This window comes from Hyperolius riggenbachi, chromosome 8 (genome assembly GCF_040937935.1).
Source record: "Hyperolius riggenbachi isolate aHypRig1 chromosome 8, aHypRig1.pri, whole genome shotgun sequence".
NCBI classification, from domain to species: Eukaryota; Metazoa; Chordata; class Amphibia; order Anura; family Hyperoliidae; genus Hyperolius; species Hyperolius riggenbachi.
In genome coordinates this window covers 24,332,368-24,349,839 of record NC_090653.1, presented here as the reverse complement: position 1 = coordinate 24,349,839, position 17,472 = coordinate 24,332,368, and the positions used below count along the sequence as shown (strand labels likewise).

Here is a 17,472-nt window from a genome sequence, read left to right as displayed (position 1 = left end):
TCCTCCATGACACAGGAAGAACTCTGCAGTCAGCCAATAACAGTGGAACAGGAAGCACTGCACCCTCAGCCAGCCTGTGCAGCTCGGGCAGCATAAAACTACTGCAGCTGCGCCTGTGCTAAACCACCATGGAAAAAAAATCGCGTGATGCAGTGTAACTGAACACGGTTTGATACTGCGCATGTGCGGCATGGTATTCTTTAGGGCAGCGCGATCAGACACAACACCGGAAGCATCACGTTTTGTCTCTCGCCGCCATTTTCCCGGAGACCGGAAGCGTCGTTCTGCAGATGAGGCCTGGGCGGAGCCTCCACTTCGGTAAGATGGCGGAGCTGTGACAAGATCGGGAAGGAAGAGAATAGTCACTAATCAGTATGTATCCCTCATCAGATATCGGTATATCGCCCCCTCTCCAGAGATTATTGTTAGTATAACCCCCCCTCCACTCCCCTGTGTATCCTCTCCCTGCAGATATCACTGCGTATCCCCCCCCCCGTATGTGTCTCAGTATCGCCCCCACCCCAGATATCTGCATGCCGCCCCCCTCTCCAGAGACTGTCGTCAGTATAACCTCCCCTCCTTGTATATCCTCTCCCGACAGATATCACTGTGTCCACCCTTCCTGCACGTATTCCTCCTCCATGACCCCCCCCCCCCCCCCCCCAGATATTACTGTGTCCCCCTCCCTCCATATATTCCAGTACCCTTACTGTGTGTCCTCCAGGTATTACTGTGTATCCCCCCTCCCCTCCAGATATTACTGTGTATCCCCCTCCAGATATTCTGTGTGTCCCCCTCCAGATATTACTCTGTCCCCTCCGTATATTCCAGTACCCTTACTGTGTGTCCCCCAGGTATTACTGTGTATCCCCCTCCCCTCCAGATATTTCTGTGTCCCCCTCACCTCCAGGTATTACTGTGTATCTCCCTCCCCTCCAGATATTACTGTGTATCTCCCCTCTTCCTCCTGATATTACTGTGTATCTCCCTCTTCCTCCAGATATTACTGTGTATCCCCCACCTCCCTCCAGATATTACTGTGTATCCCCCCACCTCCCTCCAGATATTACTGTGCATCCCCCCTCTCCAGATATTACTGTGTATCCCCCACCTCCCCCCAGATATTACTGTGTATCCCCCCCCCCTCTTCCTCCAGATATTACTGTGTATCCCCCACCTCCCTCAGATATTACTGTTACCCCCACCTCCCCCCAGATATTACTGTGTATCCCCCCCCTCTTTCTCCTGATATTACTGTGTATCCCCCACCTCCCTCAGATATTACTGTGTATCCCCTCTACCTCCAGATATTACTGTGCACCCCCCCTCTTCCTCCTGATATTACTGTGTATCCCCCCCTCTTCCTCCTGATATTACTGTGTATCCCCCACCTCCCTCAGATATTACTGTGTATCCCCCTTGCCTCCAGATATTACTGTGTATCCCCCACCTCCCCCTAGATATTACTATGCATCCCACTTGTCTCCAGATATTCCAGTACCCTTACTGTGTGTCCCCCTCCAGATATTACTGTGTATCTCCTCTCTTCCTCCAGATATTACTGTGTGTCCCCCCTCCAGATATTACTGTGTATCCCCCCTCCCCCTCCAGATATTACTGTGTATCCCCCTCCCCTCCAGATATTACTGTGTATCCACCACCTCAGATATTACTGTGTATCCCCCACCTCAGATATGACTGTGTATCCCCCACCTCAGATATGACTGTGTATCCCCCACCTCAGATATGACTGTGTATCCCCCACCTCAGATATGACTGTGTATCCCCCACCTCAGATATTACTGTGTATCTCCCTCTCCAGATATTACTGTGTATCCCCCACCTCAGATATTACTGTGTATCCCCCACCTCAGATATTACTGTGTATCCCTCACCTCAGATATTACTGTGTATCCCTCACCTCAGATATTACTGTGTATCCCCCACCTCAGATATTACTGTGTATCCCCCACCTCAGATATTACTGTGTATCCCCCACCTCAGATATTACTGTGTATCCCCCACCTCAGATATTACTGTGTATCTTCTCCCACCCCCACCCCCACATGAACAAATGACATGGTGAATTTCCATCATTTCCTGGTCTCTCTTCTATTTTTTTTTTTTTTTTTTTTTTTTTAACTTCTCACTTTGTAATGTATTGATTTATTTGTTTCCCCTTTTCGCTGAACTTCCTCTTTAAGCATCTGATATTCTGTTCCTCTTTCAGACATTGCCAAGGTGCAGCCATGGCGCTCAGTGTGGCGTCTCAGTTTTTTTCCCAGGATGAGCTGGTCACTGACGTCCTGTCCACCTCAGAGAGGGTGAGAATGGCATGCAGGGCTTCTGTGCAGCACATAGAGCTGAAAGATGAGCGACTGTGCAGGGTGTCTAGAGTCAGAGAAGGCTGAGATGGGGTGTGTGAGTGTCAGGGTCATATGGCGGGGGTGTATAAGGAACTGAATGTGTGATGTGCCAGGGGTTATATGAAGGGGAATTTTTTATTATTATTATTATGTATTTATATAGCACTGACATCTTCTACAGCACATTACAGAGTACATAGTCATGTCACTGACTGTCCTCAGAGGAGCTCACACTCTAATCCTACCATTGTCATAGTCTAATGTCCTACCATATTATTATTATGTATTTATATAGCACTGACATCCTCTGCAGCACATTACAGAGTACATAGCCATGTCACTGACTGTCCTCAGAGGAGCTCACACTCTAATCCTACCATAGTCATAGTGTAATGTCCTACCATATTATTACTGGTATTATGTATTTATATAGCCCTGACATCTTCTGCAGCACTTTACAGAGTACATAGTCATGTCACTGACTGTCCTCAGAGGGGCTCACAATCGAATCCTACCACAGTCATAGTCTAATGTCCTACCATATTATTATTATGTATTTATATAGCACTGACATCCTCTGCAGCACATTACAGAGTACATAGTCATGTCACTAATTGTCCTCAGAGGAGCTCACAATCTAATCCTACCATAGTCATAGTCTATGTCTTACCATATTATTATTATGTATTTATATAGCACTGACATCTTCTGCAGCACATTAAAGAGTACATAGTCATGTCACTGACTGTCCTCAGAGGAGCTCACAATCTAATCCTACCATAGTCATAGTCTAATGTCCTACCATACTATTATTATTATGTATTTATATAGCACTGACATCTTCTGCAGCACATTACAGAGTACATAGTCATGTCACTGACTGTCCTCAGAGGAGCTCACACTCTAATCCTACCATAGTCATAGTCTAATGTCCTACCATATTATTATTATGTATTTATATAGCACTGACATCTTCTACAGCACATTACAGAGTACATAGTCATGTCACTGACTGTCCTCAAAAGAGCTCACAATCTAATCCTACCATAGTCATAGTCTAATGTCCTACCATACTATTATTATTATGTATTTATATAGCACTGACATCTTCTGCAGCACATTACAGAGTACATAGTCATGTCACTGACTGTCCTCAGAGGAGCTCACAATCTAATCCTACCATAGTCCTAGTCTAATGTCCACCATATTATTATTATGTATTTATATAGCACTGACATCTTCTGCAGCACATTACAGAGTACATAGTCATGTCACTGACTGTCCTCAGAGGAGCTCACAATCTAATCCTACCATAGTCATAGTGTAATGTCCTACCATATTATTATTATGTATTTATATAGCACTGACATCTGCAGCACATTACAGAATACATAGTCATGTCACTGACTGTCCTCAGAGGAGCTCACAATCTAATCCTACCATAGTCATAGTCTAATGTCCTACCATATTATTATTATGTATTTATATAGCACTGACATCTTCTGCAGCACATTACAGAGTACATAGTCATGTCACTGACTGTCCTCAGAGGAGCTTACACTCTAATCCCTACCATAGTCATAGTCTAATGTCCTACCATATTATTATTATGTATTTATATAGCACTGACATCTTCTGCAGCACATTACAGAGTACATAGTCATGTCACTGACTGTCCTCAGAGGAGCTCACAATCTAATCCTGTCATAGTCTAATGTCCTACCATATTATTATTATGTATTTATATAGCACTGACATCTCCTGTAGCACATTACAGAGTACATAGTCATGTCACTGACTGCTCTCAGAGGAGCACACAATCTAATCCTTCCATAGTCATAGTCTAATGTCCTACCATATTATTATTATGTATTTATATAGCACTGACATCCTCTGCAGCATTGTACAGAGTACATAGTCATGTCCCTTTCATACTGGGGCAGTTTGGGGCTCACAATCTAATCCCTACCATAGTCCTGTCTGTGTTTGTATGTATCGTAGTCTAGGGCCAATTTAGGGGGAAGCCAGTTAACTTATCTGTGTGTTTTGAAGATGTGGGAGAAACCCAGAGTGCCCAGAGGAAACCCACACACACGGGGAGAACATACAAACTCCATGCAGATAGTGCCTTGGCTGGGATTTGAACCAGGGATTCAGCACTGCAAGGCGAGAGTGCTATCCACTATGCCACCGTGCTGAGGGTGGGGGTGTCAGGGTTATATAAAAGTGAGATGGGCGTTTGGGGGTGTGAGGGTTATATGAAGGGGAGATGGGTTGTGTCGTAGGGGGATTTGGTTATATGAAGGGGAGCTGGGGGTGTCAGGGTTATATGAAGGGGAGATGGGTTGTGTATTAATGGGATAGGGCTATATGAAGGGGAGATGGGTTGTGTCTTAAGGGGATATGGTTATATAAAGGGGATATGGGGTTGTCAGGGTTATATGAAGGGGAAATGGGTCATGTATTAGCGGGGTACGGCTATATGAAGGGGAAATGGGGGTGTCGGGGTTATAGGAACGGTAAATGGGGGTGTCAGGTATTTATAAAGGGGAGATGGGACATGTATTGGAGGGGGTAGGGTGAGATGGGGTTGTTAGCGTGTCAGGGTTGTATGAAGGGGAGATGGGGTGTCAGGGTTATGTGAAGGGGAGATTTGGGGCATGTCATGGTGTTGGGTTTCATGAATTTGCAGGTTTTATACATTGCTATTTGTGCTTACCGATTTTACGTTTTCTCCTTCAGGTTGTGGAGTTATTGAACTCGGCTGCACTGGCCACAAATGAAACAAAGATCACCATGCTAAAACAGGTGGGTGAGTCTTGGTTGGCATGCGGGTAGTTTATATGCAATGCTGAGCACAGGTGGGTGAGTCTTGGTTGGCATGCGGGTAGTTTATATGCAATGCTGAGCACAGGTGGGTGAGTCTTGGTTGGCATGCGGGTAGTTTATATGCAATGCTGAGCACAGGTGGGTGAGTCTTGGTTGGCATGCGGGTAGTTTATATGCAATGATGAGCACAGGTGGGTGAGTCTTGGTTGGCATGCGGGTAGTTTATATGCAATGCTGAGCACAGGTGGGTGAGTCTTGGTTGGCATGCGGGTAGTTTATATGCAATGATGAGCACAGGTGGGTGAATAACGATTGGGAGTTGAAGTTGTGTATATGTTGCGATGTTTGGATTTGTTCCAGATGGGAAAGTAATAGTGGAGTTTGACTAAACAAAGCAAAAACTTTGATGGGGTTCAGGCAGTAAATAAACATTGGCAATACAAGTGGGTGTGCTTTGGATGGGACTGGTGTGTAGTATTTGCCATACAATATTGATACAAATGGGTGAGCCTTGGTTGGGAATTGGTATTGTATATACAATGATATAGGTAGGGGTGTCTTAGCAGAGATTGGATAGTATATATACACAGTGAAATAGGTGAGGTTTTTTGGGGGCTGGGATTGGGTAGTGTATATACAGTGATGACATAATTGAGATAGATAGATATAAGGTCCGTACACACGCCGGACTGGAGGCAACGACGGGTCCGTCGTCACCTCCCGCTGGGCGGGCGTTCCAACGACAGTCCGGCGTGTGTACGCACTGTCGGCGGACTGATACGGCTGTTTCTGAGCGATCCTCTCAGCCGTATCAGTCCGCCGACAGACTGTACACACGCCGGACTGTCGCTGGAACGCCCACCCAGCGGGAGGAGACGACGGACCCGTTGTTGCCTCCAGTCCGGCGTGTGTACGGACCTTTATTGATATATATGTATATTGTGAAACAGGTGGTTATGTCTTGGCTAGAATTGGGTATTTATATACAATGATATGGGTAGGTGTGTTTTAGCAGGGATTAGGTAGTGTATGTACAATGAAACAGGTCGTGTTTCTTGGCTAGACCTGGGTAGTTTATATACGATGATGATATGGGTAGGTGTGTCTTAGCAGGGATTGGGTAGTTTATGTACAATGAAACAGGTGGGTGTTTCTTGGCTGGGATCGAGTAGTGTATATGCATTAATATAGGTGGGTGCGTCTTGCCTGGGTTTGTGCAGTGTATATACAACGACAATATAGCTGCCAGAAATAATATATCTTATCAAGTTGTTATTGTTTAATCTAAATTAGCTGTATAATAGTAAGGAAAGTATATATCTACTGTGGCTTGTTAGTGCTTATATAAAAAATTGAACCAACTGTGGAGAATACTAAATTAAAGAGAATCTGTAACAAAAAAAACTTCCCCCCGCCCTCTTCACCCTCCTGGATCCAGATCTGGCAGCCCCCAAACACCAGTGTTGTAAATATTTACGGCGCAGGGGTCCTGCACTGGGGACAGGAAGATAAATATCAGTCGCTACTGTGCCACAGCCGATAGGCTTGTCAGCTGTATTTTCAGGGGCTGCCAGCGCTGGATCCCGGAGGGTGAAGAAAACAGGAGAAGACCCTCCCGAGGTAAGTACCCCCAATAATTAGTCTTAAACGAGAATCCTTTTATATAAAAATATATTCTTGTGTTTATAGTTTAAAAAAATGATATAGAACAAGGTTAGGACAAGCACAGCGAGTCCCTGATTTACAGACCACTGACGTAGAAATGACCTGTCGTATTGTCAGGGAACTCCTGTCCTGCGTTCTCCCAGCCCCTTTCGGCTTGCAGAGTAGGTACAACAACACTTGTCCCACCTGCTTTTCTCACTCTCACGGCTCCCCCTAGTGCCGGCTTCTCCTGCATGTTGATGTAATCACAGGATCAGGAGAAGCCGGCACTAGGGGGAAGAGTGAGGATGAGAAGTGGTCACTCATTGCGTAGAGGTGCCCGTAGCAGGTGGTATAAGCACGGCTGCGTCTGCTGTGCATACTCTGCACTGGGCAGGGGGGGGAGAAGTCATAAGGGGCAAAGAAAGAGGCCCAAGGTGGCACAGGGGACTGAGAAAGCACAGGGGGCAGAAGTGGCACAGAGAGGCACACTGGAGGCTCTGGAGGCAGAGGGGGTCAGAAAGGAGGTACAGAAGACAGAGATGGCATAGTGTTCCATCTTAAGAATGGATTCAGGTTAAGAACAAACCTACAGTCCCTATCTCGTTCATTAACCGGTGCTACCTGTATTCAAATAACATAAATGTCTAAAGGCTTTGGTCATCTGGAGTACATGAAGTTAAAATCATGCGTGTAAGGACACTGTGATGGGAGTGGCAATTGTTACGTGGGGGGAGGGGCTATAGGACAAAGGCTTGCTTAGACTTGGGGAGGGATCGCTAAGCACTGGGAGAGCAGAAGAGTAGGGAACTAAGGAAGCAGCCTGAAAATGGTTATCAACAAAGAAAAAGACAACCCTACAAACCCCCGTAAATAATCGATAACTGTGCTTTCAATAGGGAAGACTTACCGTATATACTCGCATATAAGCCGACCCGCATATAAGCGCAGGTACCCACTTTCCCCCCAAAAAGCAGGAAAAAGTGATTGACTCGCATATAAGCCCCCCCCCCCCCCCCCCCCCCCCATCGCCCCCTCCCCAGTATAGCTCCCTCCATAGTATAAGTAGCCAGACGTGCCTTTAGTATCGGGCATCCCCCTTACTTAGTATAAGCCAGATTTGCACCCTGTATTAGACAGCTCCCCATCACCAGATGTGATCCCTGTATAAAGAATCCCTCCCATAGCCAGCTTTGCCATCTGTGCTAGACATCCCCATGTACCCAGCTGTGCCCTCCTTGTATCAAGCATTTCCCCTCCTTAGCTAGATGTGCCCCAAATGTGCCCAGGAGATTACCTGAAACTGCTGTTCCCTGCATGAAGGTGTTGGTCTTCCCGCCAGATGATCTGTGCCTGCAGAAATGTCTTTGGCTACTCCTTAGCCAGATGCGCCCCAGCATGTGCCCAGGAGATCAAGTGCTGTGGCCTGCATGAAGGTGGCCATCTCCTCACCATGCCAGCTACTTGTGGAGGATGGCTCTGATCCGTACAGTGACATCAGTGCCGGGGTTTCCTCATTAAGCTGTCCATCTCCCCTCCATGCCTGCAGAAATGTCACTGGCTACTAGTGCAGGATCGCTCCGCCAGCGGGTCCAAGCCTTCAGTAATGTCCCCAGCTACTTGCACTCCGATCTGTAGTGCCGTTGTGCAGTAGTGACGTCAGCGCCGGGATTCCCTCATCAGCCTATGTGATGCTCTTGCTGTGTCTCAAGATGCCCCTAGATGGCGTCATAAAGATGAGACACAGCAAGCGCGTAAACCAAGGCTGATGAGGGAACCCCGGCATGACGTCACTGCTGCACAATGGCACTAATGATCGGAGCGATCCCGCACAAGTAGCCACGGACATTTCTGCAGGCATGGCAGGGAGATGGACACCATGCTGATGAGGGAACCCCGGCGTGACGTCACTGCTGCACAATGGCACTAATGAGCGGAGCGATCCCGCACAAGTAGCCACGGACATTTCTGCAGGCATGGCAGGGAGATGGACACCATGCTGATGAGGGAACCCCGGCGTGACGTCACTGCTGCACAATGGCACTAATGAGCGGAGTGATCCCGCACAAGTAGCGGCGGACATTTCTGCAGGCATGGTTAGGGAGATGGACACCATGCTGATGAGGGAACCCCGGCGTGACGTCACTGCTGCACAATGGCACTAATGAGCGGAGCGATCCCGCACAAGTAGCGACGGACATTTCTGCAGGCATGGTTAGGGAGATGGACACCATGCTGATGAGGGAACCCCGGCGTGACGTCACTGCTGCACAATGGCACTAATGAGCGGAGCGATCCCGCACAAGTAGCGACGGACATTTCTGCAGGCATGGTTAGGGAGATGGACACCATGCTGATGAGGGAACCCCGGCGTGACGTCACTGCTGCACAATGGCACTAATGAGCGGAGCGATCCCGCACAAGTAGCGACGGACATTTCTGCAGGCATGGTTAGGGAGATGGACACCATGCTGATGAGGGAACTCCGGCGCTAACGTCGCTACCAAACTGCAACACTACTGATCAGAGAGCAGGCAGCTGGGACCCGCTGGCGGGAGACCGACACTTTCATGCTGGAAATAGCAGTTCCCGGTAATCTCCGGTATTCTCCAGGCAGCATATTGCAAAGGGGGGCACTCGGTGGAGGGAGGGTGATACAGCCTCACACAGCTGACTCGCATATAAGCCGAGGGGGGGACTTTTGAGCACATTTTTTGTGCTCAAAAATTCGGCTTTTATGCGAGTATATACGGTAATATACTTTATTAGCCAGCTAGTCCATTGCAATGTGAAAATCAATTAAAAAACAAAATCCTATATAAGTCAGAAATTACAGATATACTGATGCAAGGCGCTCTCCTCTCGCCATCTTGTCTGGTAAGCTGGCTTCTACTTTCACTCTATTACTCTTTACACCTATGTGGGCCTCATTCCATGTGATCAGTCCTCTGCATGTTTACACTCTTGGAATGGGTTATATTTTTGCTCGCTTCCCACTTGGAATGCCAAACGGCACGATAAGCGAATTCGCTCCGTATGCAATGTTCAATCACCACTACTAACGTGACCCCCGATTCTGCTGCTGCCTTCTGCTTGGTCCCGAAGCTCACAGACTGGAGCCCAGCAGCAGCATCGGGCTACCCATTGGATTACAGCCGACCAATGCTCCCTAGCAACAGAGATTTTTCATTGGTCCACCATGTGCCAATGAGAATCCTCCCTGTTGCTGAGGATTGCCATAGGTCTTTTGCAATCCAGCGGGGATCCCCATGCTTCTGCCTGGAACTGATCTGTTTATTGAAAGACTCAGCAGCAGTCCCGGCGGCGTTAATTACTATTCCCCCTCCAGGCCGCCATGGACTCCAGGGAAAGACGTAATTTAGCTATTGCTGGCAGCCGAACTACACTTTTTTTTATAGTAATTTGGGTTCCATTTTTTGGCAACATCCAAAGAGCACTGCTATAGCTGTATTGCACATTACGTCCTGTGGCGGTGCGCCCAAATTTTCCTGCGCTGTCTCGCTTTTTATGTTTTGACACATTGACAAAGTTGTTGATTTTTCTTTGCATGCGGGATTCTTACTGATCTTTCTTGGGACAGATGACATGCATCTGTTGTGTATGGCAACTTCTTATTTCCAGCATCCTCACTTTTTTTTTATCAACTGACACATATTGTCAATCGATCTGGGTAATCATCACTTATTGATCTTGTGCACTTTTTCCTCATTGAATGCTGCTGGCTTTCAGTAACCTGTTTATATATACGCACTATTGCACTTTTTAATAGTCCTTTTGGGCTGCTATACCCGATCTTTAACATCCCTCACCTTTATGCTACTATTGCAATATTTTCTACGCATGCTTACACTTGATTTGCACACAAATTCATGTTCTTTCTGGGGTTTTGCGTCATCGTGATTCTGACTTATCTAGACATTGGTTTGAATTCCGACTTACAAATGGTGAGACAGTGTTCTCCCCAGGCTCTTTTAGCCGGGTGCTCCACCCGGCTAGATTTGGTGACCACCCGGCTGTCATCTGCTCACCTCCTCCTATGCTGTAAGCACAGTTGCCCTGCATTTTCAACTCGCCCCACCCGGCTACTATTTCATGCCACCTGGCTGGAAAAAAATTCTGGGGAGAACACTGTGAGATGTATCAAGGTTGATTCACAAAGATTCCTTATTTTTCACCTTAAAGGGGCACTATGGTGAAAAATTGTAAAATCTAAAATATGTGCAAACATAGACAAATAAAGTTTTTTTTTCCCAGAGTAAAATGAGCCATAAATGACTTTTCTCCTATGTTGCTGTCACTTACAGTAGGTAGTAGAAATCTCACAGAAGCGACAGGTTTTGGACTAGTCCATCTCTTCATAGGGGGTTCTCAGGGATTTATTTATTTTCAAAAGCACTTAGTGAATGGCAGTTGCTTTGTCCAACTGCCAAAAAACTGTGTAGGGAGCAGGGAGGCTGGCCAGCATCATTGTTTAAAAGCCTTGCCGAGAATCCCCTATGAAGAGCTGGACTAGTCCAAAGCCTGTCACTTCTGTCAGATTTCTACTACCTACTGTAAGTGACACCAACACAGGAGAAAAGTCATTTATGGCTCATTTTACTCTGGAAAAAAAACGTACTTCTTATTTGTAAATGTATGCACATATTTAAAATTTTAAAATTTTTCGCCATAGTGCCCCTTTAACTGTAAAGCTCCATACACACGCTTGATCAATGTCGTCTGAGGCGGCCGATAACTGCTGCCTCAGTCGATAATCCGGTGTGTGTACAGGAGACCCGATCACAGACCTGCAAGCCATCTGTTGGCTGAGCAACGGGAGAGTCCACTGTGCCACCATTTGCCCCGCCCACCATGTGATGCCTAGTAGGCCCTCCCCACCCTTCCCTGCATAGCAACAGAACGTGTCGTCGGCTACACAGCTGACCCTGCATCTGTACTGTAGCACATCGATGTCGCCCGAGGGGCTGGATCCCGATCCCCAACGGGTGACATCCCTCACAGGTGTGTACGGGCCTTAAAGGGAACCCTAGGTGAGAGGGATATGGAGGCTGCCATATTTATTTCCTTGTAAACAATGCCAGTTGCCTGGCATCCCTGTTGATCTTCTGGTCTGGCATAAGCAGTGTCTGTCAAAACCCTGGAACAGGTATATGGCTAATCCAGTAAAACCTGAGTGAGAGCACCTGATCTGCTGCATGCCTGTTCGGGGTCTATGGCTAAAAGTATTAGTATAAGACATGGGATCAGGACTGCCAGGCAACTGGTATTGTTTAAAAGGAAATAAATGTGGCAACCTCCATATACCGTACCTCTCACCTCGGGTTCCTTTTAAGGAGAGCTAATGCATGAGTTGAATAAAGAGACAGAGATTAACAGATAAGGAGGGATAAATCACCAGTTAAGAGATAAGCCATGAGTTAAGTCAGCTAAGGAGAGAAAAATCCTGAGTTAAGTTAGATAATGAGAGAACTTGTGAGTTAAAGAACAACTGAAATGAGAGGGATATGGAAGCTGCCATATTTATTTCCTTTTAAACAATACCAGTTGCCTGGCAGCCCTGTTGATCATCTGCCTCTAATACTTTCAGCCATAAACCCTGAACAAGCATGCAGCAGATCAGATGTTTCTGACTGAAGTGCAACCAGGATTAGCTGCATGCTCGTTTCTGGTGTTATTCAGACGCCACTGCAGCCAAATAGATCAGCAGGGCTGCCAGACAACTTATTCTTCTCACTTCAGTTTTCCTTTATAGAGAACCCGAGGTGTGTTTAAAGAATGTTATCTGCATACAGAGGCTGGATCTGCCTATACAGCCCAGCCTCTGTTGCTATCCCAAACCCCACTAAGGTCCCCCTGCACTCTGCAATCCCTCATAAATCACAGCCGTGCTGTGAGGCTGTGTTTACATCTGTAGTGTCAGTCTCAGCTGCTCCCCCGCCTCCTGCATAGCTCCGGTCCCTGCCCCTGTCCCTTCCCTCCAATCAGCAGGGAGGGAAGGGATGCAGGTGGGGACTGGAGTTCTGCAGGAGGCGGGGAGAGCAGCAGACTGACACTATAGAGATAAACACAGCCAGCTCTGACAAGCTGTTTGTCAGCAGCGTGGCTGTGATTTATGAGGGATTGCAGAGTGCAGGGGGACCTTAGGGGGGTTTGAGATAGCAACAGAGGCTGGGCTGTATATGCAGATCCAGCCTCTGTATGCAGATAACATTCTTCAAACCCACCTCGGGTTCTCTTTAATAAGTATGATGTGATAACTCAACAGAAAAACTTTGTGAATCAGCCCCTACGAGGTTTATATTATATTGTACATGAGCACCACTTCCAGGCTCCCTCCCTATGTTGGTTTTTGATTGATTTTTAACATTGTAATGGACTAGCTATCTAATAAAGTATATTTTACCTCAAGTCTTTATGACCTTTCTCGTGTCACTCGATTTGCAGGGCTGTCTATCGATGTACAAATTTGAAGTGTACGTCTAACGTTTGATGTAAAAACAAAAAAAAGCCCTGACCGCTGCATGAACGGAAAATATAAACTTCTTTTAACCGAAATAACATAAACTGCTGTAGTTCCACCAGTGCAAGGATGGACCCAGTCACCACGTGGACCCCAGCGCAAGTAGTGGATTGGATGAGAGGGCTTGATGACTCCTTACAAAAGTACGTCCCCTCTATAGAAAGGAAGAACATAAATGGTGAACAGCTCCTGCAAATCACACACCAGGATTTGGAAGATCTGGGCGTTGAAAGAATTGGTCATCAGGACCTCATTCTGGAAGCCGTGGATCTTCTCTGTGCCTTGAATTACGGTTTGGAGTCCGACAACATGAAAAACCTGGTGCTAAAACTGAGATCTTCTTCCAAAGACATTCAGAACTACGTTGAGAACCGAAGGAAAAGTGCCTACTACGATGGAACAACTTCCTACAGCCCCTCCAATGAGTTCCTTTCCTCCGTGATGGAAGTTATCGGCTCGGCCAAAGCTTTGTTAGAATGCATCAGCAGGACTCCATTTTCGGGCATCACAGATTTTTCGTCAACAAAGAACCAAATAATCCAGCTATGCCTGGACCTCACGACTGCCGTTCAACGGGAATCCACGGTTGCCGAAATGGAGGACACCGTTGTCAACGTCTCTGAGATCCTCGACGGCCTGTGTGACAAAGCTTACAGAATGACTACAAATCCCGTCACAAGTCCATGTGCTCATCTAGAGGAAGTCTACCTCACCGGTATCAGACCCGGGGAAGGCTTGGGGATGTATATTAAATCTACCTACGACGGTTTGCACGTCATCACGGGGACTTCTGAGAATTCTCCTGCCGATTTCTCTCAAAAAATCCACGCCGGTGACGAGGTGATACAAGTTAATCAGCAAACTGTCGTGGGTTGGCAGTTAAAAAATCTCGTTGCGAGGCTTAGAGAAAACGTTGATGGACTTACGCTACTGTTGAAAAAGAGACCTGCCGGTAGTTACAACTTTACGCCGGCACCGTTAAAAAATTTAAGATGGAGGCCGCCACTTCTACAGCCAAAGCTGCAGGAGAGCAGCTTCTCGTCGCCAAAAAAAGAGAAGCCTGCCATTCTTGATTTTTACATTCCTCCACCCCCTAGAATTCCTTACTTTCCAAAAAATATGCAGGAGAAATACAACAGATCTCAAAGCGCACAACCTGGAAAGAAAGGTTCCGAGTCTCCAAACTCCTTCCTCGATCAGGAGAGCAGAAGACGATTCACCATCGCAGATCCAGATCAGCTACCGATCGGTAGCTATCCATGTGACGTGCATATACAGTCTGCAATACTCAGAGACAAATCTTCAATAAGCGCCAAACGGCGACCCTTATCGATGCCGGCAGCCCCGGCGGAAATCTTTTTCAGGAGATTTATGAGTAAAACGGGCAGCGATGCCCCTTCCAGATATTTCAGCAGTGAGCGAATAGCTTCCATCAAAAACGAGAACATGCTGCCACAGAACTTTCTTACTAGGTCTACAAATGAGAAGCATTTATTCAAAAGGATGGAACTGATAAGGGGCAGCTGTGACTTTATTAGAACAGACCTGCACAACAGCGCCACCATGCCTTATCAAGAAGGAGGTACCACGGACTGATGAAACAGCCTTGTTAAAGATTACTTCAGCAAAGAACTTGCCAATGGCCAGCCTAATTGCCAAACTCTTTAGTTGCTGGTGTCATTTAACTACTTTTGAATATGCACATCACGTTTATTAGTTTGCATCATAGTTTGATCAATTAAAGTGAACCCGAGATGAAAATAAACAGATGAGATAAACAAGTGGATCTGTCCTCCTCCTCCCGAAATGACCATTTTAGAAATCTCATGGTTTTATGTATAAACATTTACAAAGCACACTTAATGTTTTATAGTCTCTGCTCAATTGCAGTGTCTAAAGCATCCCAGAGAGAAAATACATGAACTATTGACATTTGTATATATCCATCGCAGTCAGAAGCCCAGTTATCTGCTTTGGAAAAACTGTCAGTTCCATAGCTGAATACTATTTCTTTTAGGCAGGGAAAAAGGAAAAGTACAGAATAGATGCCTGTATGCTTGCCACTGTATATACACCTGTCTATCTCATCATGCCATATGTCATCTTGGGTACACTTTAAGTGTCTCTTTATTGCCAAGTATTTTATAGCGCACAAACACAAAGAAAAAGTGAGTGACAAAGAGAACAGAAAAAGTAATATAGAGGGGTACAAAATCACGCAAATGAATATTTTGGGGGAGGGCTTAAAGGGATACTGTAGGGGGAAAATGAGTTGAAGTTACCCGGGGCATCTAATGGTCCCCCGCAGACATTCTGTGTTGGCGCAGCCACTCACCGATGCTCCGGCCCCGCCTCCTGTTCACTTCTGGAATTTCAGACTTTAAAGTCTAAAAACCACTGCGCCTGCGTTACCGTGTCCTCGCTCCCGCTGATGTCACCAGGAGCGTACTGCGCAGACACAGACCATACTGGGCTTGTGCTATACACTCCTGGTGACATCAGGGGAAGCGAGGACACGGCAATGCAGGCACAGTGGTTTTCAGACTTTAAAGTCTGAAATTCCAGAAGTGAACCAGAGGCGAGGCCAGAGCATCGGTGAGTGGCTGCGCGGGCACAGGATGTCTGCGGGGGACCATTAGAAGCCCCGGGTAACTTCAACTCATTTTCCCCCTACCCCCCTACAGTGTCCCTTTAATGAGTTCTACTGTTATTGCCCCTTTCACTGCTTATTATAAGTACTGAAAGACTCCCATTTCGTTTTAAAGTGTCTCAAGTGAGAGGGATATGGAGACTGCCATGTTTACTTCCTTTTAAAACTATGCTGATTGCCTGGCAGCCCTGCTGATCCTCTGCCTCTAATACTTTTAGCCATAGACCCCCCCAAACAAGCATGCAGCAGATCAGCTGTTTCTGACTGATGTCTGACTCGATTAGCTGCATGCTTGTTTCAGGTGTGTGATTCAGACACTACTGCTGCCAAATAGAGCAGCAGGACAGCCAGGAAACTGGTATTGTTTAAAAGGAAATAAATATGACAACCTCTGCATCCCTTTAACTTCTGGTGTGCTTTAAACTTTCTAAATAGTGTTGAAAGTTCTAACATATCCCAGCTAGCTGACTCGGAAGAAATTGTACATTCCACAAATCCATGTATGGCTCTCAACTTGATTAGGTTACTTCTCTCTATTCTATCCCCATCATGGATTCTGAAAATTGCTATCTTAGGACCTATCGTCAGGTTGGATTTTAGATGGTCTTTAAAGGGAACCTGATGCGAGACATATATGGAAGCTCCCATTTTTGCTTTGTTTTAAACCATACCAGTTGCCTGACAGCCCTGCTGGTCTATTTGGCTGCAGAAGTGACTGAATCACTCCAGATGATTCATTTTGCAGCTAATCTTGTCAGATTGACAGTAATGTCAAAAACACCTGATCTGCTGCATGCTTGTTCAGGGACTATGGCTGAAAGTATTAGAGGCAGATGATCAGCAGGATAGCCCAGCAACTGGTATTGCTTAAAAGGAAATGAATATGGCCGCCTCCATATCCCTCTCACTTTAATCTTCTTAGCGGTAACCCCCGAATCAGGCTCGGGGGAAAGAAATCCGCAGCTCAGAGCGGAAACCCCGAGCTGGATACGTGGGAGGTGTATAATGAACAGGGCTACTGCAGATCTATCTAGTGGTATCATTTTTAGGGTCTAGAAGCTTGTGAAAAAATTGCACGGCTTTTAGACAGTAAAATCTGGAAGTAATCATACCGCCAGTGAAGACGGTTTCAACTTCCTCCCAGAGTTTTTTCACGACCACGACGAATGTGCCAGACCGCGCTCCCTCCCCCTGACATTCCCAACATTTAGCATTAGATGAAAGGTTTATTACATTCCCTTGAGTTGGAGTGAGGAAAGTATTAGGATTATAAGGTAGAGGCACGTTACATTTGTGTACAGCTGAGGCGGGTAAAAATATTTATAAATGTATAAGTACTAACTTACAATCTGTAGGTAGTGTTTGCTGGTGGGAATTCTAACTTCTGACAGACTTGTGGAAGAGTTTGTTCTCACACATAAAATAGGAGAAGAAGGGCCGGC

At 46.3% G+C, this 17,472-nt stretch overlaps 2 protein-coding genes across 2 annotated transcripts in view; both read left to right on the top strand.

The window, feature by feature from the left end:
• The first annotated feature begins 270 nt into the window (after nucleotides 1-270).
• SYMPK (symplekin scaffold protein) overlaps nucleotides 271-17,472 on the top strand; it is a 74,489-nt gene continuing 57,287 nt past the window's right edge. The window contains exons 1-3 of the mRNA XM_068250078.1: nucleotides 271-372; nucleotides 2,231-2,324; nucleotides 5,109-5,174. Coding sequence (XP_068106179.1) covers nucleotides 2,250-2,324; nucleotides 5,109-5,174 — 141 coding nt within the window. The 5' untranslated portion in view covers nucleotides 271-372; nucleotides 2,231-2,249. The remainder of the gene's footprint in view (nucleotides 373-2,230; nucleotides 2,325-5,108; nucleotides 5,175-17,472) is intronic.
• Nucleotides 2,304-15,654, top strand: CNKSR3 (CNKSR family member 3). The gene is made up of 3 exons (XM_068250079.1): nucleotides 2,304-2,324; nucleotides 5,109-5,174; nucleotides 13,305-15,654. Exon 3 carries the CDS (start codon nucleotides 13,450-13,452, stop codon nucleotides 14,974-14,976), a length of 1,527 nt encoding a protein of 508 aa, XP_068106180.1. The 5' UTR covers nucleotides 2,304-2,324; nucleotides 5,109-5,174; nucleotides 13,305-13,449; the 3' UTR covers nucleotides 14,977-15,654.

Excerpts from the sequence above, each read along its gene's own strand:
- CNKSR3 (XM_068250079.1), top strand. The coding sequence starts at position 13,450 with ATGGACCCAGTCACCACGTGGACCCCAGCGCAAGTAGTGGATTGGATG.